The 27,015-nt window shown below is 36.5% G+C and overlaps 2 protein-coding genes across 5 annotated transcripts; one reads left to right on the plus strand and one right to left on the minus strand.

Moving 5' to 3' along the window:
- Positions 1-2,181: 2,181 nt before the first annotated feature.
- On the minus strand, positions 2,182-15,442 carry kif9 (kinesin family member 9). Of its 4 annotated transcripts, XM_052142594.1 has the most exons (21): positions 15,157-15,442; positions 14,937-15,037; positions 14,685-14,850; positions 14,496-14,602; positions 14,186-14,416; positions 10,516-10,599; positions 10,261-10,353; positions 9,971-10,118; positions 9,662-9,726; positions 9,498-9,575; positions 9,244-9,309; positions 8,717-8,821; positions 8,107-8,162; positions 7,944-8,034; positions 7,712-7,836; positions 6,411-6,548; positions 6,026-6,234; positions 5,702-5,881; positions 5,305-5,417; positions 2,419-2,523; positions 2,182-2,317 (listed from the first exon to the last, which is right to left on the minus strand). In XM_052142594.1, exons 2-21 carry the CDS (start codon positions 15,033-15,035, stop codon positions 2,228-2,230), a joined length of 2,349 nt encoding a protein of 782 aa, XP_051998554.1. In that variant the 5' UTR covers positions 15,036-15,037; positions 15,157-15,442; the 3' UTR covers positions 2,182-2,227. The 4 variants fall into 4 exon arrangements, with proteins under 4 accessions (XP_051998554.1, XP_051998547.1, XP_051998529.1 ...); XM_052142587.1 differs by having other exon boundaries at positions 2,232-2,523; positions 6,411-6,545; XM_052142569.1 differs by having other exon boundaries at positions 2,232-2,523.
- Positions 15,443-18,319: 2,877 nt separating this feature from the next.
- rgs9bp (regulator of G protein signaling 9 binding protein) lies at positions 18,320-25,405 on the plus strand. Its single transcript, XM_052142606.1, has 3 exons — positions 18,320-18,692; positions 19,512-19,818; positions 24,039-25,405. Exons 1-3 carry the CDS (start codon positions 18,603-18,605, stop codon positions 24,404-24,406), a joined length of 765 nt encoding a protein of 254 aa, XP_051998566.1. The 5' UTR covers positions 18,320-18,602; the 3' UTR covers positions 24,407-25,405.
- The last annotated feature ends 1,610 nt before the right edge of the window (positions 25,406-27,015 follow it).

Here is a 27,015-nt window from a genome sequence, read left to right on the forward strand (position 1 = left end):
CTTTATCTCTGTCAGAATTTTAGCTGCCGAATTATTTCTAATAGATGACCTTAGTTTCTTTTCAACATTTTGAAACCTCCTCTAGAAATGGAAAATATTCTGGATGAAATGTAGAGAGACAGAAAAAGAGATTTTTAAATGTACCTACTGCTTGTATTTGTTTTGGGAGATTTGTTATTCAGTTTGAAAACAACATATTGCTACCTTCACTGCCCCATATTAGCCATACTTTCACTTTTATTGCTTTAATTCACGATCAGAATTATTTTTTATTCCTTTTAAATGTAATTTATTAATGTAATATACTGTTTTTAAATCTATGGGAATACATTACAGTAGGGGAACAAATTTAGGCTTTTGACATATGTATGTGTTCATTACTTGTGATTTTGGGATTGGACTAAGTTTCTTGCACCCTGTTTGAAACCGAGGCCTTGTTGGAAAGCTTTATTTCCATTTTGTTTTCATATCAGCTTCAAAGCTAAATGTGATGCAAATGAATGTAATATTTTTGAAAGGTTGCATCCTTATTCAAATATCTGTTATAAACCTTTTCATTACAGTATCATCATGACATATAAAGATTGACCTACTATATAAGAGTCGCTACATTTGAATCCTTTTAGCGGATCTCTAGTTTTCCTTTACTGGACTAGGAGAGTAAAATGAAGTGTAAAAGGTGTTGTTAGACTTTTTTCCTTGGCAATACTCTTTATGCCCCCTCCCTAGAGTATGCTACAATGTAGTCTAGTTTTTTCCCACACTTTGGGCCATGTTGTACATCTATATGTTGAATCATTCCCTTCCATACATGGAGTGATTATAGTGAATCATTTTACACTCTGATAGCCATATCATAACAGAAACCATCGTTCACCAGTCTGCCTCACTTTACTATGAACGTATGGTACCATTTTTCTAACACTGGGAGTGGGAAGGAAAAATAGAATAATTTGAGACCTTTTGGTCTCTCTTAACATAAATGCAGCTTACTCATATCTCTTCTCTCCTTGGGACTGATGGGTGTGTGAAGGTAGTAGATGTTATACTGTATATTTTTCTCTTTACTTTTTTCTAATCTACATTTTAAATAGTTTAAAGCCACTGACAAGCTCATTGTGTGAATAATGTACAAAAGCTGAAAAATTAGCAGCAATTGAATCTGAGCCTTTCTGCCCCAAGACCAAACTAAAGTCTGGAGGGTGTAGATGATTCTGTCAGTGTCTTTACTGAGTGATTCATGTGTGTATATTGGCTTATGCAATTTGCAAGTTTTCTTTCAATCCTTTGTGAAGATAAAGGCAAAAAAGTTTGGTTATCCCTTCAAATAACAGGTTTTATTTTACTGTTTTCAAGCCAGTTGTTCACTAGCTGCCATCAACACTGTGGCCCAATGAACTTGTCAATCACATGTTTTTTTATGTAACTAATCTTAGCTTTTGTGTTGCTCTCATTGACTGAAATTCAGTTTCGGTTAATAACACTTTGGGAATGGTTGATCTAATTTTTTTAAGCATAGTTTAAAAAGTTGGTTTTCGGTAACCAATGGTATAATGGGATTCACTACATTTTTACATTTTTTTTAGAAGAGCAGAACAGTTTGATCTTGTTTGTTTTCTTTTCATGATTTGTTGTTGGGTAGGTTTCTTTTTTTATTTGCTAATGGGGAGGGTGGTACAAGAAGGTCTTGGGATAGAGCTCATTCAGGACTGTAACTAGTGAATTTGTACAACCAAAGAAGTCTATTTTGTGGTTCAGGAATAATAAAGTTTACTTTTCATTTAACAACCTGATGTACTGAAGTTACTCTTGCATCTAATTATAGGCTGCCCTTTTCTTAAATTCAAAAATGTCCTGTAAAGTGTTGATGTACAGCTCATTGAAATTGGAGTTACAATTTTAACAGTAACCGGAATATACAGTTAAAAGATGTGTAAAATAAGTAAGCGGAACACATTCAGTTTAAGCAAGTTGTATTTTCAGCTAAAAAAAAAAATATCCAAACAAGATTGTCTTTGTACTTCCTTTTGTGTCAGAGCTGGACAATTTTGGTTGCAATTTTGATGACACATTCTACAGTATGTGTTTAAGTGCAAGCAGCTTTTAGGTAGCAGATGTGTTGTTAAGTTGGGTTAGTTTATTGTCCATTTACTTTCATATATAGACCATATGCTTCATTAAGTTTCAAATAATCTGGAGACTGCAAGACAGAACACGGAGGCCTTCGTCAGATCATTGAGAGAACGGAGGGGAATTTGATCTTACTCTTGCTGTCTCTCCTAGAGCCTAGACTCTGAGACACCTGTCTGCTTCCTCTCTGTAAATGAAAAACACTTTCATTATACCACTACATCCCTTCAACTTTACTTGTATATCAAATAATGAAATACAACATCGGTATTTGTAAATGTGTCTTACCCTCTGCAGAGTCCTGTTATATGCATTGTAAAATGACACGGCACTAGAACTGTCTGCATGCAGCTTGTGACGGACAAGCTCATAATGCTCATGTTCATCCTCTTCCTGTCCAGTAAAACAACATAATCTCTACAGTCAAACTGGTAAATGTCTTACAACTTCTGAATCTTTTCTACTCATTATATTGTACATTGTAAACATTCATTAAATATGCATAACACTTTTTGATGAGTTCTACAGATGAGTTGTACAGTATGCGTAGTAGTGGCGTCAAAGTTCAAATGTAAATTTTAATTGGAGGTAAAGATCTTCTGAAAATAAACCCACAACATTATTCACTGGGGAAAACTTTCTGTGGTGAACTAAATAAAGCAGAAAAGATTCAGTGCTTTTGATATTGAATAAGTTAAAACATGAAAATATGTATAAAATTCTACATTTGTATTAAATTCAGATATGTAAACATGTATGCTCTAGCCTTTACATTATTTATGGCTTTGTGTTATCTTTACATATGTCATGTATCAATCCTAAATAAGAAAACCTTGTCATATTTACAGTGGCAAGAAAAACTAAAATCTGGTTTGATTAAGTTTCAGTAAAGAACAAAAACCATCTGTTTTAACTAATAACACAAATGTTTTTTACATACTGAATACATCATTCACATATTCACAGTGTAGGTTGGGAAAAGTATGTGAACCTCTAGGCTAATGACTTCAACAAAAACTAATGAGAGTCAGGAGTTTGCAAACCTGGCATCAATTAATGAAACGAGATTGGAGTTGCGGGTTAGAGCTACTTTGACTTTTAAAAAGCACTAAAACATTTTGAGTTTGCCATTCACAAGAAGCACCTGCAGCCGTGGACCATATCTAAGGAAAAAAGAGACCTCGGAAGACCAACATTCAAGAACTGTTCCTTTGCATAAAGATGGAAAGGGTTACAAAGTTATCTTGAAGATCTTAAATATTCATCTCTCCACATTTAGACAAATTGTCTATAAATGGAGATAATTTAGTGTTGTGGCTACTCTCACTAGAAGTGACCGTCCAGCCAAGATGACTCAAATGGCACATCGCAGAATTCCTATAGTGACAAAGACTTCAAGGAATCATTGGAACTGATTAACATCTTTGTTCATGAGTCTACTATACAGAAAACATTAAACTGGCATGGTGTCAATGGCAGGACAACACTGAGGAAACTGCTGCTTTCCAACAAAACATTGCTGTGCACTGAAGTTTTCCAAAGACTATCTTGACCCTCCACAATGCTAATGGGAAAATGTTTTTTGAACTAATGAGTTTAAGGTTGAATTGTTTGGGAAGAACTCTTAGCACTGCATATGCTTAAAAAGGGCACTGCATACCAACATGAAAACATCATTCCAACATGTAGTATGGTGGAGGAAGGATCATGATTTGAGACTGCTTTGGGGACTGGACCACTTGCCATCAGAAGTCAAATTAAATCCCAAGTTTATCAAGATATCCTACAAGATAATATCAGGGTGGCTGTGAACCAGCTGAAGCTCAGCAGAAGTTGGGTGATGCAGCATGACAATGACCCTAAACGTCGAAGTAAATCCAATTCAGAATAGCTTCAAAAAAGAAAATTCACTTTTTGGAGAGGCCCAGTCAGATCCCAGACCTTATCCCAATAGAGGTGCTGTGGAATGAACTCAAGAGAGACATTCACACCAGATATCATAAAGATATGACTGAGCTGAGGGATGGTCCAAAATTTCTTCTGAATGTTGTGCAGGTCTAATCCGCAGCTACCGGAAATGCTTGTTTGAGATTATTGCTGCCAAAGGAGGATCGACAAGTTATTAAATCCAAGGGTTCCAATGGATGTGTTCTTTAAAGACATTAAAGATTATAACTGTTTGTGTTTGCTTAAGCACAGTGTTGTTTTTTCTACACTTGTGACTTTGATGAAAATGAGATCACATTAATGACCAATTAATGCAGAAAACCAGCTAATTCCAAAAGATTCACATACTTTTTCTTTCCACTGTATTTGCTCATTTGAGAATTTCACAGGCAAATGAAAAGTACATTTTACTAAGCTTTTCGAAGCTAGTGTTTCCCAGCATGCATCCAACTTGAATAATTTAGGAGCTTGCATGGTTTCATTGTTTGATGTTGTTCAGTTTGGTAACTTACTGTTTTGTGAAGTCAAAAGTTCATTTACCACTCAAAATTATCCATTCATGATAAAAAAAATTATCTGTTGATTATTACCGTCATCGTGTTTTGTGCACCAAGTGTTGAGGTCTGCATGGATTTGATCCTTTTGCCATTAAAGTAAGGTAGTGTTGTCTAATACATATCATGCATTAACCATATGTAAAATAAAAAACATTTAAATACTAGTACACTTTTAAAAGCATGGCTCCGTTCAGTGCTACATTGAGTTAAATGTACAAAGAGGGAGTACAATTTACTTGAAAAAGAGTATTGCAAAGTAAACTTTACTTGAGATTTTCTTGAAAATAGCATCTGTTAAATTTACAAGCAATTTCTGAGTGGAAGTTGTTTCCTAGGTAGTAAAACGCACTCAATTTCCCTGTTGTCTATTCCAATGGTAAAGGAGACAAGTAAAGATATTTTGAAGCATGCACTAACCTTTTTATAACAAAACATTTTACATCTATTTATCTATGCCTATATGAACTGGAAATGGATGGTATCTGGATTTTAAATGTGACTGGTGAGCCCCCTTATATGTTTCTAGATCTCTCTGTTAGATATTTAGCTACTATAATTATTTTATTCCACAATAAAAAAATTATAAAAATGCAGCATAATAAGGAACTCTCTTATAAAAAATAAGAAAAACACTATGACTTTCATGGGCACATATTGTGGTGTTACTAACCAGGGTTAATGCTTTGTCCAAAGGCACATGACCTGGCCTAACTGGTCCTGCTTCTAAGACTGACAATACTTCTTCCGGCAACAAAAATGATTCATTGTACCAGCTCTCAAACTCTGGGGTGGGGGAAAAAAAAAAACACATTAGTGGCTTTAGACTCACTAAATGAGATTTCCTTGTCATACTGGATTTAAGACTACAGTTATATAAGAACTGTATTTGTAAGTTGCAATAAATAATACTATGAATACATTTGGATGAATGAATCAGTTTAGTAAATTCAGGTGCATTTGGCCACATAAAATAACTTTTTAACTGTTGAATTTTTAATTTTCCACAAAAACAGAACAGGCCAAGAATTGTTTAGCAACAACATGCCTAGAAACCCCCAAGAGCTCACCTGTTAGCAGCCGTGTACGGCACTGATCCACCAGGTACTGACAGTAGCTGACTTCTGCCTTTGTGCTACTGAGGTCTTCGTAGGCCTGTCTATATCGGTTCTTCAACTTTTGCAGCTGCATCACTAGAGACAGCTCTGCCTCCTCCAACACAGGCTCCCCCTCTGCATTCACAAACTGCCCTAATAAATAAAGTCACCTTCAGTTTTCTATGATTACCACATTTCATTCAGAAAGGAGTTGGTTTTGGTCTCCTTTAGAAAAGTGTAGACAAAACACAAGACCATAGACAGGCCAATGCTTCTAAAATAAAATCTTCTGCATACCCTGGCTTTGTCGTCGTTCCTTGAATTGATGCAGTTCAGAAGCAATGCAGTCAATATTCTGTTTAGTCACATTAATGGCATCTGTGAGTGTGCGCAACTGGGACATGCGCTCCAAAAGCACAGCCTTGTTCTCCTTTAGGATCCGGTTAATCTCACTTCCCCGTTCTGCCTTGAAATCCTCAAATGCTTCAGCCTTGGATGGAGGAGACCTGAGAAGAGACAGGATTTAAAGATCTTGTTGACATTTGCAGCCTTTTTATAGACTCATTATCAGCTAGTAATATATTCCTACATTAATTTACAGCCTACAATTACTAGCAACTGTGGTATATAGAGGTCTCCCCAAGCCCACAGGAGTCACTTGTTTTTAAAATTAAGTGCTTACTCAGTTCTAAGTTTTTCATCAGAAGAATGTTGTTGGGTTTCATGTGTGGTAACATCTGATTCACTCAGGTTTAGGGGTTGTTCGGCTTGTGGAGTAGTGCTTTCCATTGGCCCCTGGTTCACAGCTCCTTCCTTTCTGCTAAGAGATATCATTTGTTTCATATTTTACTAAGTTTACGCCCTGACATTCCATTTGCCAATTTGGTTCGTTTCAATGTTTATTATTTTTTTAACCTCATGCTACCCCATGTTCACATGCATGAGCATTGTATTTTGGCTTTGTTATCTGCAATGCATAATTTCATTTAATTTCATTTAAACCGACTGATCTCAGTTCGGAAGACTCAGTAAAGGGTTAAACTTTTGACTTACATAGTTATGTGACAAAACAACATGGCACCGATCACAGCAGAGTTTGTCTTTGGGAGAAACGGCAACAAAACTACATCTGTTAGGAAACCTAATTACCAGATGGACCACTCAACATGTTTGGCAGACATGGGACAATGGTAATCAGTACATAGATTCAGAGTTTATAATGTATAATTTTATTTTAACATGGTTGGCATTGATGGGATGATGCTGGCCATTACTTGTATCAGAATTATGCTAATTCTTGATCTGTAAAATGCTTCAGCACTGGCCATCACTTGTTTGTTTAACAGTGCAAAGTGAGAACATTGAGATTTTGTTGCCAAAGTAGAAAAAAAAATGTATAACAAAAGTCAAATAATTTTTATTTGTGCTTTTCCCAATACACATTTTTCCAAAGCAGCTTCACAGAAAATCAGCTGTGATGTCTAAAAAATATGAATAACCAACAGTTACAAATCAAAAATAAATGGTATCCTAAAACTATTAGACATTTTTACCATTCGGAAAGCCAGATTTTGAATCCGTTGGCACAAAAAGCTGTCGCTGTAGACAAATTTCAAATATTTTGTTCCCTAAAATACAATAATTATAATTACTTCATTATCGCATGGTTGTCGTTTTTGCTTGGTGTTTACATTATTCAAATTTTTTTTTTACATGACAAAAAAAGGCCCTGAACTCAGTGGATAAATTCCATCACTTCCAGTAAAACAGGATGGCATCATTGCACTGCCTACCATACCAATACTTTGGTCATGTGACAGAGATTTCATAGTATCTGGCTGTTTATTAATATACATGGCAAAGCATACCATCTAACAAGACATACATACATCTGAGGCTTGGTTATTTGTTTCATTTTGTCAGGTTGTGATATTTTACCGAAATTACACAGGCCAACTTTAAACCTAAAAGTTAGATTCTCACCTTTGTTTGTCTTTTCTTGCTTTACTTTGTTTAGGTGACGCATCTCGTAGGTGCCTCTGTGAAGTGTCTGCTACACCAAGCCCATATCCAGAACTCTCCACCTCACCTACAGCATTTACAGAGCCCTGTAAACACAGTACACACAGGAGTTTATAGGGTATCTGATATCAGTTACTGGCTTTTAAGTTCCCACTAACTATTATTGTCTACCAAAATGCTGTATATCACTGACCTCTGCAACAGAGGATTGTGTTGTATTCATGGCTTTCTCTACCAAAGTAGTTTTTGGCTGGAGCTGCTCTCTCAATTTCTCTTCCTGCTCCCTATATAAAACACATTCTTAGTGTTCCGTTGTAAATATATTAAAATGTTTCTGCAGAGGTAAAAATACTTACAGTACTACTTTTTTGAACTGGGAAAATACTTCTTGGATTTGTGTAATGCTCACAATCTGAAACATTAAATAATTAATTGAAAGTTACATTATTAAAATTTTCAACAAGGAACTGTTTTTGTGAAAGTCAATAGAATCTACCATATTTATGTTCTGTGTGGACCCTTTTCACATCAGAGTTTGGAACATGAAAGTAAGCTATAGAAGGGTGAATGGGGAACCACAGCACTTTTGCATTTCCATTTGCTCTATCAGCTAAATAAAAAAATCCACTATTACAATTCAATGACTTCCCAAAAGTGGAAAAGTGAGAGCAGTGGATTATGGCAGTCAGAAGATGCCAAATATACTATCACTCCCTCGGCAGCTGTACTTGAACCAATCGCAGCAGTGGTGACTTATTTAATGCCAGGATAATATAACACAAAGAAAAATATAATACATTTAAAACAAATAATTACAAAATTATAAACCGAAAACATTTGCAAGATTTAGACTGCTAAATGTGGAAATGTGTCATAACAGATTGTGAAAAAGTCAATTTATTCAATCTGATTTGCCATGTATACTGCTTTGCTTTGATGCAGTGAGGTATAAACTTTGGGATTTACCGGAATCTCATCCAGTGAACCAGACAGGTATCTCTGCACTTGACTCTTCACTTCCACCACATGCATCTCTGAGAATATACCCTTTGAAGCTCCAACTTGATTAGTCTATGAGAAGGAGAATGTTCAAAAAGATTCTGTGCAGCTTTAAAGCATCACTGGTAACACTGTACAACAGGTTCCTTTTGATTAACAATATAACAAACTATCAATGAACAATATTTTTTACAGCATTTCTTAATCTTGGTTAATGTTAATTTCAACATGTAGTAATACTTTTTCAGTCAAATGTTCTACATTTTAACAATGCAATATGAACTAACAATGAACAGTTGTATTTTTTATTAACTAACATTAACAAAGATTAATAAATCTATTGGATAGTTAATGATACCTAATGCATTAACTAATGTAAATGAATGAACCCTTTCTGGAAAATGTTACTACATCATTTAAAGCTGCACCCCACAAACTGCTGCCCATCTATTGATGTGGTAATTTTGTTGTGTGTAAAACAAAGGGCAGCTCACCAGTGTGTTATACATAGATAACTCCTTTAGAAACTGGATTTCTTTCTGCAGCATTTGCACCTGTAGCTTGATAAACAGTCACACACATTATTAACAATCATCTGCAAGGATTTTCTGCATTAAATCAAAATGTATTAATTGATCCTGCACATTAATCAATTCAAAAAATATTCGCTGCATGTACTTCTGATTATCTAGTGTTTATTGCTGTTGGAATGCTTGAAAATTATTTATATACATGAACGGAATCTTACCACAGGATCGACATGTTCATTTATTGATGGCTTTGTTTTTACACATTTCATTCTGATGGCAAAGCGAAGAGTAGAAAGCTGCCAAGGAAAAAAAAAAATCCAATTTTAAGGTTTGTTGACCTGAGCAAATTGATCCTCCAACACACTTTAAGAAAAAATCTCACCGTCTCCTCAATTTGCGCTGCTTCGCCATATATGTTGGCCACAAGCACCGTGTTACAGTTTCCTCCTGTGTGGATACAGTTGAGCAAGAGATTTGATAGTAAACTTTAGGTCATTTTCCATTTAAGATTATATTACTATTTTTATGCTAGATTAAAATTTTACAAATGTGTTCAATGGTGGAATAGTTGTTGAACCTTTGAAAATGTTTAAAACCTTCCCTTAAAGTATCCCAACTTGTAGAACAACATTATGTAGGGATAACTGCTAAATATTGTTTAACAAGTCAATAGTTTTGTAAGAAGACTGACCAAGTGAGTCTTTAAGAGCATGGGTGAGTTTGCTCTGTCTGAAGGGAACATGTTCCCTGCGACTGTCAGCCAGAGCCAAGATGGCCTGCTCCAGAAAAGTCAGGGACTTGTTGATGTACATGGCCTCCCTTTGGACTTGACCCTCTGACTGTGGTTGGAGAGAAAAAAATGAAGAGCTTGCCAAGATTAACACTAATCCAAACTTTTAATGAACTTTGAGATGGTAAACATTTAAATTTACCATTCGTATAGTTCATTGTGCAACAATATGGTGAGATGAATGAACTGACCCCAGTTTTGCTTAGTCTTTCAGATCCTGCCAAGTCTACCAGGTTCAGTTTAGAGGTGAAGTATTTTGCATTTGATAGTGTGCGCGACCTAGACTGTACCATGCGGAAACACATATACAATGCCATAGTGTCACTTGAAATGCGCTGTATAAAGGCCAGTTTACTTAGTATCAGGGTCCAATCATGTTCAGTATATTTCAGTCATCAATTAAGAATGTGAACCCTGATGGGGTGATGGATGTGTTGTTGACTTACCTCAATATGGATGGTAAATATGCAATGAGACCTGGAGGACTGTTTATTAAGGGAATGTTCTCCAATAATTCTGTTCATCTCTCCCTGTTAGAACAATGAGAGCAATGTTATTTATGAGAAATATGCCTGTTTTTTTGTCTTAATCTGTAATGAAAATAGGAAAATCTCATTTTAAATGCTTGAGCAGTTGCTACTTTTAACATTGAGGGAAAACATTCATGCTTGCTTTAAAGAATGACCCAAGTTGAATGCAAGTTAAGCTCAATCAACAGCATTTGTGGCATAATACTGATTCCCACAAAAATTTATTTTAACTTAACCCTCTTTTTAAAAAAAAAAAACTAAAAACCAGACATGTTTACAATGGAAGTGAATGGGGCCAAACAAATGTGTTAACATGATTTTAGTGAGATAAAATAACTTCCTAACCTTTTTTATAAAGTTATAGGCTAGCTAATTTTACAACTTCATTTCCATGACGATGTAATGTCAACAAACCCCAAAACCCTAAAATGACTGTAAAAATGACAATTGCAAACAGCTTTACAGCTCAAATAATACATTCATTTTAACAGAAAAATTAACAGAAGTGCTTTTATAAAATTATAAGCTTCACATTTCTACCTTTTAAACCCTCCAAATTTAGACCCCATTCACTTCCATTGTAAGAGTCTTACTGTAACCTTGATTTTTTCTTTTTGTTTTCTTTAATAAAAGGGAAAAGTCTAAATACATTTTTGTGGTAATCAACATTATGCCCAAAATGCTGATTAAATGTCAGGAATTGTGAAAAACTGAGTTTAAATGTTATATTTGGCTGTAAAGTGTATGTACTGTACATGCTAATTCTTACTTAAGGTGGCACTGTTTCAGTGATTGAATTGATTTACATCTGACTGCTATTTGGTGAAGAAACAAATTGAAGTAAAAAAATAATAATTTAAGTAAACTATAGCAAGTACAACACGTGAACAGTATGATATGACTATGGACATTTGGGTGTACTAATGAAATTATGTAAATTGTTCATCTATTTAGACTCAATAAGAACATTCCTTTAGCACATAAACGCATACCACTGGTCTTTAGTGACCCCGGACCTCATTCCATCCAATGTACCAAATCCATTTTTTGAAGATGTGCCCACATCTCTTTAGTATTCCTTTAGTATATCTTTCTCTTATAAATAATGTAGCACACACACAAAAAAGGCCAAAATTGCAACAACAACAACAAAAAAAGAGATAGATAGATAGATAGATAGATAGATAGATAGATAGATAGATAGATAGATAGATAGATAGATAGATAGATAGATTTTTTTTTCTTTTTGCACTTCCATAAATTATATTTTTATGATTATTTCATATCTATATGTTTACTATCACAGGAAATCTATTTCTTTGTTTGTTATAAGAGAAATTAGTCCTGTATTCATACAAATAAATACTATACCACATTGAATTTATGTGCAACAATGTTGAATTATCAGTATCCCATATGCGTGTACACATTCAGTTGAAGTCAGAAGTTTACATACACTTAGGTTGAAGTCATTAAAGCTCAATTACATACAGATTTTCTCACTTTTAATGGACTATCACAATTCCAGTGGGTCAGAAGTTTACATACACTGACTTAAGCAGCTTGGAAAATTCCAGAAAATTATGTCAAGCCTTTAGACAATTAGCTTCTGATAGGCTAATTGGAGTCAATTGGAGGTGTACCTGTGTGTGCATTTTAAGGCCTACCTTCAAACTCAGTGCTTCTTTGCTTGGTATCATGGGAAAATCAAAAGAAATCAGACAAGACCGCAGAAAAAAAAATTGTGGACCACCACAAGTCTGGTTCATCCTTGGGAGCAATTTTCAAACAGCTGAAGGTACCACGTTCATCTGTACAAACAATTGCATGGAAGTATAGACACCATGGGACCACGCAGCTATCATACCGCTCAGGAAGGAGATGCATTCTGTCTCTTAGAGATTAACATATTTTGGTGTGACAAGTGCAAATAAATTCCAAAACAGCAAAGGACCTTGTGAAGATGCTGGAGGAAACAGGTAGACAAGTATCTATATCCACAGTAAAACATGTTCTATGTTGACATAACCTGAAAGGCTGCTCAGCAAGGAAGAAGCCACTGCTCCAAAACCACCATAAAAAAAAGCCAGACTACAGTTTGCAAGTGCACATGGGGACAAAGATTGTACTTTTTGGAGAAATGTCCTCTGGTCTGATGAAACAAACATTTTACTATTTGGCCATAATGACCATTGTTATATTTGGAGGAAAAAGGGCGAGGTTTGCAAGCCGAAGAACACCATCCCAACCATGAAGCATGGGGGAGGCAGCATTGTGTTGTGGGGGTGCTTTGCTGCAGGAGGGACTGGTGCACTTCAATATATTCCTCATGATGCCATCTATTTTGTGAAGCAACTTCTCAAGACATCAGCCATGAAGTTGAAGCTCAGTCAAAAATGTGTCTTCCAAATGGACAATCACCACAAGCATACCTCCAAAGTTGTGTCAAAATGGCTTAAGGACAACAAAGTCAAGGTACTGGAGTGGCCATCACAAAGCCCTGACCTCAATCTGATAGAAAATTTGTGGGCAGAACTGAAAAAGTATGTGCAAGCAAGGAGGCCTACAAACCTGACTCGGTTACACCAGTTCTGTCTGGAGGAATGGGCCAAAATTCCAGCAACTTATTGTGAGAAGCTTGTGGAAGGCTACCTAAAACATTTGACCCAAGTTAAACAATTTAAAGGCAATGCTACCAAATACTAACAAAGTGTATGTAAACTTCTGACCTACTGGGAATGTGATGAAAGAAATAAAATCTGAAATAAATAATTATCTCTACTATTATTCTGACATTTCACATTCTTAAAATAAAGCAGTGTTCCTAACTGGCATAAGACAGGGAATGTTTTCTATGATTAAATGTCAGGAATTGTGAAAAACTGAGTTTAAATGTTATATTTGGCTGTAAAGTGTATGTACTGTACATGCTAATTCTTACTTAAGGTGGCACTGTTTCAGTGATTGAATTGATTTACATCTGACTGCTATTTGGTGAAGAAACAAATTGAAGTAAAAAAATAATAATTTAAGTAAACTATAGCAAGTACAACACGTGAACAGTATGATATGACTATGGTCATTTGGGTGTACTAATGAAATTATGTAAATTGTTCATCTATTTAGACTCAATAAGTACTTGAGAAAATACACATGTGTAACTTATGTGTAACTTAGGTGTAGCTGATGTGTAGCTCAATATGTGTTTGACAGCCAGTTGTTTCATGAAATTTCAGTGTGGTAATTCATCTTGTTCTAGATTTGTTGCATTTTCTCTTTGATTTGAAAAATAAAACCTCAAAATATATTTTATTCTATTATTTTCTAATTGTCTTGAAAATATTTTTTAAATTGTTCACTATTTGGGCATTTTGTACATCCATTTGTGATTGATATAAGTGCCATGTCACTGAAGGCCTGAATATGTAAGAGTGTTTGGTGGAATTCCAATGCATATAAGGGTTCATTTTAACAAGCATGACACAATTCTGTTAACCAGAAATCGTCTCTTTTTGCTGGAATGCTCTTTTATACTGATAAAACACCGCAAACATTTACACACCTCATGAATTTCTGTACCTCTTACCTCAAAAAGCAGATTAAGAGCCTCCTCTTCGTTGTGCACCAGATGTAAAGACAGCCCTTTAACTGACACTTCACCCCCTGGTTCTTCTACCACTGCTAATGCCACACTTTTTGCACCCTTTCCCCGCTTTAAAGTTGACAGCAAGTCTATCATAGTTTCATTATAGATTTCAAGAAAGGAGAGGTGGACAGAGAAGGAATGGTCTACACGATGCTTCACCTCATGGAAAACCTGAGGAATTGAGAAACAGTTTAGTGGTCGGAAGAGCTGTCATAATGACTATTAGCTTGATCATGGGTTTTTCGATCACCTCGTGTAGGGCACGAGGAATGATGCCTCTCTGTTTATAAGTCTCTGCAGCACCTGTCATAGTGTATGTTTTCCCTGCTCCGGTTTGCCCAAAACACATGATTGTACCTAAAAATGACAAATCAGTATAATATAATCATTTGTTTTTATGAGTTAATATGCTATAAACCAGTGCTTTTATATGACCAACCATTGTATCCTCCAAAGGCTCCTTGCACTACACTGTGGGCAACACGCTCATAGATTTCCTCTTGTGACACATTGTGCAGCACCCCATTAAGTTTAAATGACCAGGAGCTCGGCTGATTATTGCCCGATCCTTTCTTGGATTCTTTCCTTGACCGCACATTCAAAGTCTCCGAGATGGAGAGAAGAAGGACAGATTAGCTACAACTGACCTGTGAAAACATTAGATAAAGATGGCCTGCTTCCTGCAAGTTACCTGCTGGTCAGGTAGGCATTCAATGATCTCATGGGCAAAACTGGCTGTAGGTCGAATGCGAATATACACCTGTACTGGACAGGCCTGGGCTCTCATCATTCCTGAAATGCAGAGCAGCCTATTCTTCACACAGAGCACGACAGGTAAATTGAACAGCTTGGAAATCACATGAGCCTAGAGACGTCGTGTTTTTACATTTAGAGCGAGTGCAGAATCTCACCTGTGTCACATGTACGGTCATGGAGTGAACATCTCTTACGACTCTTGTGTCAGAAAACAGCTGTTGTTGGATACAGTGTTGTCGTTGTCATGACAACATCTCGCTCTGCAAAGTACCGCATGCGCGTCGTAGTTGAGCCAGAGCCCTTCTACCAATTTTAGCATATAAAGTTAGCAGCACAATGCACAACGTGGTGGTCCCATAGACAATAGGCCGTTTTTTAAAGGATGTCTCTGGAGGAGACGCTTCAGTGTGCTGAATAAACTTCTTTTGTGAGGAAACAGCTCATCACTCAAATTTATTGACCTCCTGTTCGCTAATCTTACAACGTTTTACACGAAGTATTCACTTTGGATGTGTGGTGGTGTTTACTACGTTAAAATTTCTGTTTTATAAGTGAAGTCACGGATGATTTTGCGACAGATATGTGTCAGTTTACGGCTCTTCCCCATTTATTTGTATGTTATCCGCAAACGGTGACTTACTGTCGTAACATGCTTGTTGACCGTTACGCTCATAGACATCATAGATCTGTAATATCTATGGTTACGCTCTCTCCTAGAAACATTTTGAGCTACAAATAACACGTAATCTGCACTTAAGATACACATCAGCTACACCTAAGTTACACATAAATTACACATGTGTATTTTCTCAGGCAGTTATTGAATATAAATAGATGCAAAACATACATAATTTCAGTAGTACACCCAAATGACACTATGATAATGTCCATGTGTTACACTTGCTATCTAATTCACTTCAATGTTGCCCTTTTGGAACTTAAATTTGTTACTATAAAAATATAGTTTTTCATAGTAGCTATGGGAGCATAGTTTTTTTTACACTATTTATAAGAGAGAGATTGAGGAATATTAAAGAGTTGTGGGCACAATTCCAAATGCAATTCACAGATGCTTGACTTATAATGAATAGAATTGAATCACTGAGTTGTTGACTTAACTGATTCATTAAAAAACAGGAGTCGTTCTCACCACCAAACTGAGAGCAGTCCAGTGAGAGATTCGTGCATAATTAAGGACCCTGTGGTTTCTTTTGGAACTAGTATTGCTAGAAATGTATTCTAACTGGCCAAAATTTGCCTGAAACATAAGTTATTCAAAATTACTTGTTTAATTGGGGTATGTGCTGATAATGTCAATATTTGACTGTTTTTGAAACAGTCGGTCTTGATGATCAATTTAAGGGCTCCAATATATATTTCACCTAGTTAATTTGATCATTTAATACATCTGGAACTGTCAGTATTTGGATTTTGTTAGTCAATAGTAAATTTTTGCCATAATGATTAATTGGTCTCATGGTAAAGTATTTGCTTCCATTACAAGGAGTTAGGGGTTCTAAACCATCACAATAAAATGTGTACATGTGAACATCAGTGGGGATGTACTGTATATCATGAGCTACACATCTGTTTGCATTTTGCTTTGTGATTTAACTGAAAATGAGTAGCTGCAGCATGAGTAGAGCATGCGTCTGGATACACAATAAAAGTTTGCCGCCCGCTGTCACTCAATGCCACTATTAGCAGTTGCAAGAGCACTCATAATACCATTAAAAATAACAAACTCCAGTGCTAGATCACCACTTATTATTTATAACACACACATATACATATGGGAACTCCAGCTCAAGAACTGGAGATGTTTCTTCTGCATGAGACACTTACCTGATGAAAGCTATTTAAAAAAGTGGTAAGGACATCTGTCCCACCTGTAAATTATGCTTATGGATTTATTCATGTCAATACTTGTGTATTTTACTGCGAAAATAGCTCTACTAGTGTGGTAATAACTAGACCAATACCAGCTAGCCTATATGGCCAGAAATGGTGGCATCATCATTTCTGTTTTTTTTACATTGCCACATATCTGACTAATCTCATTTAAAGGTGCACACATGTCCTAAAGACTGTATCACAAGTGCACAACTTAGTCAAATATATATTTTTGGATGGATGGATGGATGAATGTATTTATTTTTAGTTTTTGATCCATTATGGATAAGTTATAGGTTTCTTTGAACTAGATGGATTCCACATGAAATTCATCAAATCAAAAATACTGTACACCAACCCCACTCTCCCCATATATACCCTAAACATGAATGAGCCTGTATACAATTTCTTGTACCCTCTAATTTGATGAAACCAAAATGACAATAAATATAATAAAAAAATCTATCTTTGAGAAACTACCAACCAACAATTCTATTGTCTACCATAGCGCAATGCCAAAATCATCAGATTTGTATCTCTTGGCTATATAGGTTTATACCGTAAATTCAGATTACAACATCATTCAGTATAAGCCTACTTCACATTCAAATGTTTAAAATGACTGGAATAGTCAGATGACTTTGTCAAAAAGTACAATAGTCAAAAAGGATCTGCATCCGAATGGTCTATACGATCATGGTTAAGATGGGATAACCAGACCGATCCAGCAGATATATCTGAGAGATTATTTTAACATGCCCCTAATCTAATTTGACCTGAGACAGAGGAGACTAGTGATTGGCTGCCCAGTCCAAACATATAATTAGAACATTACAGAAGATGTGCTGTTGTGTTCCTGGCAAATTCATTTGAGGTTAATAAAAGCAGTTACTCTGGAAAGTTTGTTACTGCTCATTTATTTATCATAAATGGATTGGATATACATAAACAAAATAATACATTAACATTTTGTGGAACTATTCTATAGTGCCCTCATCACTAAGATACATTTAAGGTAAATCATTTTGCATTGGAAAACTAATAGATGATAGATCATTTAATAAATATGTTTGGATAATGCATATAAGCATGCATTACTTTTTCAAATTTGTAGGTTTGGGACAAATAAGCAATGTCACCCTTTGTCTGGGCATATTGGTTGACCGATGCAAGAACTTTAGCAAACACTGGACCACAACCTGCCCCTCGGGGCCTGTCCTGACATTCAGGCACACATAGAGAAAGAGAATGGAAAGAGAAGAAAGCAAGCATGTTATAAGATAAAGAGGGGGGGTCTTGGAGGAGGTAATGACGCATTGCCAGGCCCAGCATCTCCGCAACACTCAGCAGCATGTAATGAGCTTAACCACACAGCCATGCCTTGCCTGTGTCAGTGCAAAGGGGTCAATCGTTCGGATTATCACACTCGACTTTGACATCACAATACTCAGCACTCTCTCTGTTTTTTCTGTCCTTTTTTTGAAAACCTTTTGAACCTTTTGTGAATTTGTATTTTTACATGGGTAAGTGACAATAGATAAATTAAACTTTTGTCACCAGTTCAGATGGGACTGTCAGCTCAAATATGGATCATAATTCACTACAGCTAAGAAGAGGGCTGTATAAGGTTTGGAGAGTTTGAGAGTGGGGTATAACATTTGGTTTTGGGACAGGGATTCACCCTTGTTACCTTTAAAAATACAAACCAATGCAACTTTGTAACAACAAGGTTGCTGACAATGGAACATCAGCACAGCCACTGCAAGAGGGGAAATCAATGGTGGATTCCCTCATTAAGGTTAGTTGGTCTTAAATTATCCAATAACTGATCATAATCAAACTTTGACATATTTTCGTATTATTCTAAACAGACTTCCACAATTTTTAGGGACTTTTGTGATGCATCATTTTTAATTATCTTGGATTTAGGCTTAGAGTATCATTAATTTGTTTTTGTCAAAGAAAAATAAAAAAAGATTAATAAATAAGATTCATTCATTCTGTAATCAGCAAAATATAAAAAAAAAAGATAAGGAATAGGGGGAGGGGAGTAGCATAACCTAGATGATAAATGAGCCACCGGTCAATTGTGGTTTATTTTTCAGTCATTTGTTTAGCTGTTGACAACAAAATAATTGAGGTCCAAATTGAAGATGAAAGAGCATATACAGTGTGTGTCCTCATTTCTCCTTATTTGCAGACAGAACATGAAAGCATCTTGTAATGGTGTGTTTCTCAAGCCTTAGGGTGAAAAAGCACTATCTCTAAGTAGGGATGAACCATGGTCCACTGCTTGATTCAGGTGGAGGCATGTGTCAATACCCTGACTAACCAACTGAAATTAGCTGTATTCTTTTTTTTCTGTTGTCAGCAATGCCACACATGGCTAAAGATAGCATGAACTAGAGCAAGATCCCAAAAGATTCCAAAGCTTATCCTGAAATAGCTGTCTAATGACAAGCAGATTATTAATAATATTTGTCATTCATAATCCTCCATAAGGATGTTTGTTAACTTGAACAGTAATAAAATCAATGATAGCCTATATATCATATACGTAAATCGTAAACTCTGAAGATTCACATTTTTAAAATACAGTTGATCTGATCTGACTCAGGTGGTGGCATGTTATCGGCACTTGGCCTCCTGTGTTGGCGGATGCACTGACAGCTCCAGTCTGCGCCTTGATCTGCGCCAAACACGAGAGCGGGCCCAGGCACTAGCACTGTCCTGCCGCAACCACCTGACAGCTCGGCTAAGAGATAAAAATTTACCAGAGGATAGAAGGAAGGAAACAGAGCTGCTGTGGGTGGCGTTCTCCTCTTGCCTGGAGCTCTTACATGCAGACATGTGCAAAGTTTTCAGCATGGTCAAGCACTTTTCCCTGGCCGGCAACAGTACCATGGTAAATACAGGCATACAGGGTAAGCATGCAGAACTGCATATATTTGTAAAGACACTGCCAACAGACACTTTTCATGTTAATATCGCAGTAGTAAGTATAATGCACGGTGTGACAAAAAAATGATTTATGGCCCTGATTTATGGCTTAATTGCTGTACATAGTGACAAAAAATATTTATGGCCTATGCTTTATGAACTAATTGCTGTACATTTGACCTTTCCCTCCAGCCCCTCCCCTCCCTCGGGCAGTTGTACATGCTGTGATATGACGTGTCTGTTCTGATACCCCCATATGTGTATTTAAAAAGGGTTAGGTTTGTTCATTGCAACTATTCAGCAAGTATTTTGTGATTTCCACTTGTGCAATGGCTGCTCCCAGCACTCCTAAAAATACAATGTTAAATGATGTAAAAAGACTTACTAAGATATATTGGGCTCCGAGGAGATGTCATGGTCCAGGCATGACCAAGTCTCTTCATGAGCCGTTAGAAGATCTGAAATATGAATTTCATCTAAACAACACACAGTTGTGTATGTACGACTTTGACAGAACATCTTGTACTGTTAAGTTATTCAACAAGGGTGATGCAATGGATGAAGTCCGTTGTTTGTATTTCACGGAAAAGGACTGGGGTGATCCACTTCACAACCGTAGCACAACTCTTTTAACTTTAAATCGAGGAGATGATCCAGAATGACCACTATGACTGCTTTTATGAAATTGAACCCCTTCACACCAATAATGCCATCCGTGTCGTCCTCTCCCCTAAGAGCCGCTGCATCCGGAAGTGGGCATCCTGATCTGTGGGATGAAATGAACGTTAGATTGCTGTAGCCAAGATCCATGCAAAACTTGTCAAGCCAATGGCCGATGTCAGAAGTCCCTACAATGGGGTCATCTCTTGCTGAAGTATCTGTGTCATTGGGCGATGCGAAGGGTCCAGGAAGATCTGTAGTAAAGTCTTGAGACATGTTGGTTTGAATGTTGGTTTGAAATGCGGTCAGTCACCACCAACCTTTAAGGTCTGTAGAAGGTGGGCGGCGTTACACGGTCACTCCCACGCTTTTTCGGGGTCAAACAGGCTGACCTTAATTACATTGTATTGGTCATTTGCATCACACCATTTAAACAGTTTGTCTATCTTTGAAAAACATAATTCAGTATAGGAACATCTTTTCACTGAAACAAAAACCTCATTTGGAAACATTCATTGTGCTCTGTCTCTGGGAAAGGACACCCTCTGTCACTGAGACCCTGTTTGTCCTCGCTGGTAAGTATGTAGACATGGTCAGCCACCCTCTTGATAGTGTGATTACCAAACGCACGGTCTCTTGGAAATGATTCTGGAGATGCTCCATTATTCAGATTCCTCCAAACACGATTGTAAAATACATCCCAGTCCTTTCCCGTGAAATACAAACAACGGACTTCATCCACTGCATCACCCTTGTTGAATAACTTAACAGTACAAGATGTTCTGTCAAAGTCGTACATACACAACTGTGTGTTGTTTAGATGAAATTCATATTTCAGATCTTCTAACGGCTCATGAAGAGACTTGGTCATGCCTGGACCATGACATCTCCTCGGAGCCCAGTATATCTTAGTAAGTCTTTTTACATCATTTAACATTGTATTTTTAGGAGTGCTGGGAGCAGCCATTGCACAAGTGGAAATCACAAAATACTTGCTGAATAGTTGCAATGAACAAACCTTTTTAAATACACATATGGGGGTATCAGAACAGACACGCCATATCACAGCATGTACAACTGCCCGAGGGAGGGAAGGGCCGGAGGGAAAGGTCAAATGTACAGCAATTAGGTCATAAAGCATAGGCCATAAATATTTTTTGTCACTATGTACAGCAATTAAGCCATAAATCAGGGCCATAAATAATTTTTTGTCACACCGTGCATTATACTTACTACTTATCGCCTATGCAAAACTTACAACCATTTATGAGCTGCATCTTCTTAGCTGTAACATTCCATACATCCATTGAAACACATTTAATTCATACAATATATACACACTGGAGGTCCAAAGTTTGGAATAATGTAAAAATGTTTCTGTTATGGAAAGAAATTAGTATTGTTATTCATCAAAGTGACATTCATAACATATAGTCAGGACATTAATAACGTGAAAAATTACTATTATAATTTGAAAGAAACGTTCAGAACTTCTTAAACTACTTCAAAGATTTCTCATCAAAAAATCCTCCACGTGCATCAATGACAGCTTTGCAGATCCTTGACATTCTAGCTGTCAGTTTGTCCAGATACTCAGGTGACATTTCACCCCACACTTCCTGTAGCACTTGCCATAGATGTGTGTGTCTTGTCGGGCACTTCTCACGCACCTTACAGTCTAGCTGATCACACAAAAGCTCAATGGGGTTAAGATCCACAACACTCTTTTCCAGTGATCTGTTGTCCAATGTCTTTTTCTTTGCAATTCTTCCCATAAGGTCTGCACCCCTGAGTCTTCTCTTTACTGGTGTACATGAAACTGGTGTTGAGCGGGTAGAATTCAATGAAGCTGTCAGCTGAGGACATTTGAGGCGTCTATTTCTCAAACTAGAGACTCTGATGTACTTATCCTCTTGTTTAGTTGTACATCTGGGCCTTCCACATCTCTTCTGTCCTTGTTATTTCAAGAATTGTATAGCATTCAAACAATGATTGACTGACGAGTGTCTAGAAAAAGATGTTTATTTGTTTGCCATTTTTTACCTAATATTGACATTAAGACATGCCAGTCAATTGCATACTGTGGGAACTAAAAAACAAACACAAAGACAATGTTAAGCTTCATTTAATGAACCAAATGGCTTTCAACTGTGCTTGATATAATGGCAAGTGATTTTCTAGTACCAAATTAGCAGTTTAGCATGATTACTCAAGGATAAGGTTGGAGTGATGGCTGCTTGATGACTGAAAAATGACTTTTTTCAAATAGTAATGATGTTTTTTTACATCAGTAATGTCCTGACTATAATTTGTGATCAGTTGAATGCCACTTTGGTGAATTAAATTACCAATTTCCTTCTGAAACAGCAAAATCTGTACATTTTTCCAAACTTTTGGCTGCCTGTGCGTGTGTGTGCGTGTGTGTGTGCGTGTGTGTGCGCGTGTATGTGTGTGTGTGTTTTGTGTTGCTCCAACAACAAAAATCCACTGTTACTTTTCCATGATTTCAACATAGAGAGAAGATAGAGAAACAATGATCTACAACAGAAAGAAGAGATGCCAAATTAACTGTCACAGCTGTGGTAACTTGTATTTTTAAACCAAATCTGAAGTAATATAACACAAAGCATAATGTTATACATTTTATAACATTTTATAAAACTGAAAATATAAGATAGTTAGCTAAATTTAGGCTGATAAATAAGGCTGAAACACATCGTCACAGTCTGTAAAAAGGGTCCTTTACAGCCTTTAATATCACATGGCAGTAAACAAAACATTCAAATACTCCCCAATACGTTTCAGTGTGGGCCTACTTCAGGTAGAGTCTCACAAACAAGCTTCACAAAGGTGGAAATAATATCACTCATCTCTGTTTAATCTAGGATTCAACATTTGTAACTAGTGTTCAACATTAATTTATTTCCCCATTACCATCATGAATCGTTAGCATAGAGCTAGATAGAAAATAATGAGCTGTATTTCTAAGTTAAATTAGCAGTGCAGTTTAGCACTCGATGCTTTTTTATTTATGTTGTACTGACTAATATGACAGATGTCTTGGATTTAAACTGACACCTTGAGGCGTGGATGGAGCATCATTCAAAGGTGATTGCATTCGGTTAGATGCCATTGAAGAGATGTGCTATTCACAGTCAACCATGATTACTTTATTCTGAAAACAAAAGTGCTCGATAATAGCGGGGTTACCAAAATAAAACGTGTAGTATTCGGCCGGTCATGTGACCTTAATATGGCAGCCTAACACTATGTAAAATGAAACCGCTTTTTATTAGGCTACTGATTTGGCTGGATTATTTATCTCATGTGAGTGTTCATGATTTTAAACATGTAAAAAAATATATTTTGGGGGGGGGGGGGGGGTTAACATTTTTATTGAACAAAAAAATCAGTGGGTGCAACTTTATGTTTATGTACATTCCTCTGCCAGTTTCATTGTAAATTTATAAGCTCAGATCAAGCTTGATTTTATCACTGTGATAAGACTACAAATACAAATCAAATTGCTTATGCTTTTAAACAGGGGGGACAACAGAGGTGGCAGCACGGGCCTTGAGCCTGCCTGACCTGCAGGAGTCTAATGATAGCACCCAGACTTCCAACATGGAGAGTCAGGAACAGAGTCAGCTGGAGCAGGAGATCGCGCAGGTGGACCGCACTCTGGAAGACATGGAGCTGAAGGTCAATGTTCTGCGTTGGACGGTGGAAGCACAGGGACCTCAGTATGCTGACCCCATCAGCTCTGACAGTGCCTCACTGGCACTGCTCTCCATCGATGAAGAGGCAGCTGAACGCTTTTGCGATCGTAGCCAGATGTTCATGGCAATGATGCTGTGTGGTGTGGCAATGTTTGCCGTGGTGCTATCGGTGTGTGTGGTGTTCCTGGCATGAAGTGTAATCAAGTGCACCTTTTGTGTGGTGTATGCTGCCAGGTAAACTGGCAATGTTACTTTTTCTGAGATCCCTTCAGTTGTGACTGGCCAGAAATTAACAATGTGCACGCACACAGTCTCAATTGAAAGGTTTAACCATTTCTTACTGTTGATCTCAACAGAGCCTGCAGTTTTACATCTTTTTACAAAACAAAACATTTTGCAATTAATTTTGGATGTGTTCATGAAGTAATTTGTGCTTAATTGCAGAAGATTGTGAAATTTGTCCAAGCAGTAAAATCCAGTGTTATATGTGCTTTAAATTGTAGAGGTTTGGAGTGTGTGTACAAACAAAAAACTGTTTATTGCTGCTCCAGTCAAGTGTTGGGTTACTATGTAATTCAGAGGGTCATGTGGTTCATAATGCCATCATTTTAAATGTAGATCTCTAAATACTTGCCTGTTTATAGACAATACACTGTCAACATTGACACAACATTTGATCCGTACTGTTCCCTAACATTTTTCTAGATGTACAGTCCTCTCAAAACTGTTCCATCAAAGAAAAGCATAGGGCTTTACAATGTTATGTGTATGTCTATATCTATTTTGTTATATTATTATTTAGTTCAATTAAACTGAAATCATTTTAAAGGTAATTAAACCTAGAGAACTTATTAAAATGTTAATATTATTTTTAAAAAATTATAAAATTTAATCAGTATTCATAATGTGACCATGAAAGTCCTCAATAACTTCTGGTACATGCCATTTTCAGCTACTGTATATGTTGTATAGTAGCCTACCATCCAATGTATGGCTAGTTCTAGTATTTGATATTTACTTTTTAATAACCATATAATATATTATTTTAATCAATTTCAATCATTAGTTTAGTATCAATGCTTTGTTACCAATTGTTAAGAAGAAAGATTTAATGAATAAAGTATAGATTATGTCACAAGTCTGAATTGTAATAAATAAAGAAAAAAATGAATAACTACGAAATTCTGACCCACTAGGAATGTGATGAAAGATATAAAATCTGAAATAAATCATTCTCTCTACTAATATTCTGATATTTTCACATTCTTAAAATAAAGCTGTGATTCTAACTGACCTCAGACAGGGAAAGTTTTCTATGATTAAATGTCAGGAATTGTGAAAAACTAGTTTAAATTGGGGGACTTTTTAAACAGGACTGGTTGTATGTATTTGGCTGTGTAAATGTCAGACTGAAATATATTGCACAGCTTTAGCACTCAAATGTGCATATTTATCTTAAATTCGACAAATATTCAAATTTCAAATTATAATTTAGCAGTCATAAAGACCTACACATGCATAGCCACAAAATGTTCCCTATTCCACATAATCATACGGATACAGCTGTACTGTACAGAGGTCAAGATGTAATTAAGTCAATTATTTAAATACATGTTATTCACTTAGCAACTATTTCAATTGATTCATTTTGATTCATAATTATTATTATTTTTTGTACTTCCGCTAGGTTCAATATTCACATGTCCCACAGTTGTGTTTGGATTCTATCGGATATGGATGTGAATGTAAGGCGGGTGTCAGTGAGTCTGGGTTACTCCTCGAGAAAACAAAAGTCTCTCATGAGAATTAACATTTGAACTCTCTCTTGCATATGTAACAGCAACATCCGAGACGCAGCACACAGTGCAGCTCACACCTCACTTCTGCAGTCTCATCATCTCCCCCTCACATAAAGCTCTAAAATATACATGTTTGGTACCATTTAAAGTGTCTCAATGCACCTGGTAAACTGGTCTCATTCTCCCAGCCATAATGAAAAGCTAAAATAAGTTATAAAATATGAGAAATGTAGTGTGCCCCTTAAAGGTGTGCCCTCCCCCAGATCCTCCATACAAACTACCTCCTGTATGTAAATCTACAGGAATCAAGAACCCATTCAATTACAAATTCTGATCCCACAGTTGTGAACCCCTCAACAGGGGACCAAAATCTAATTATAATGACAGACACCACCATTTGGTGAGCATATTGAATTATCTGGGTTTATAAGGAAAATGGGCAAAAGGTTCGAGGAGTCTGTAGGTAGACTTCCCACACGATCGCTGTGTGTAGTCTTCGTTGCCAGGTAAATAGTTCTTTAAATTCCTCGATTTCTGAATTGTTGTTGTTAAATTTGATTGATCGATGATTTTACTCTATGAATTGGATTTTGAATTAATGTTCTATTACCTGGTCAATAAATTGTCAACATTTGATTTTATTCTGACTGACTCTGACATTGTTTTCCCCAAACAGATTAAACGATTTGTATGTTACCACAAGTCTGCATCAGATTAGTGACGACTAATATTTGGCATCGATTCAAGTGTACTTGGTTTGCAAAGACAAAAAGGGAATTTCCGTTTAGAACAGCAAATGCTTCTTGACCAATCTAAATTCGGGTGTGTCTTACCTCTCTTTTGATTTGATGTTTCTCCAGATAAGTGTACCGGAAACCACGCATGGCCAATCCAAAGCTATTACAAGAGAAGTTATGTTGGTCAACTTATATCTGTAATAGTGGCCGTGACCTCTACTGAAGAAAACGTTAAGTTAAATTCAAGTGTATGCAATTCCATGGGG

This window comes from Xyrauchen texanus, chromosome 2 (genome assembly GCF_025860055.1).
Source record: "Xyrauchen texanus isolate HMW12.3.18 chromosome 2, RBS_HiC_50CHRs, whole genome shotgun sequence".
NCBI classification, from domain to species: domain Eukaryota; kingdom Metazoa; phylum Chordata; class Actinopteri; order Cypriniformes; family Catostomidae; genus Xyrauchen; species Xyrauchen texanus.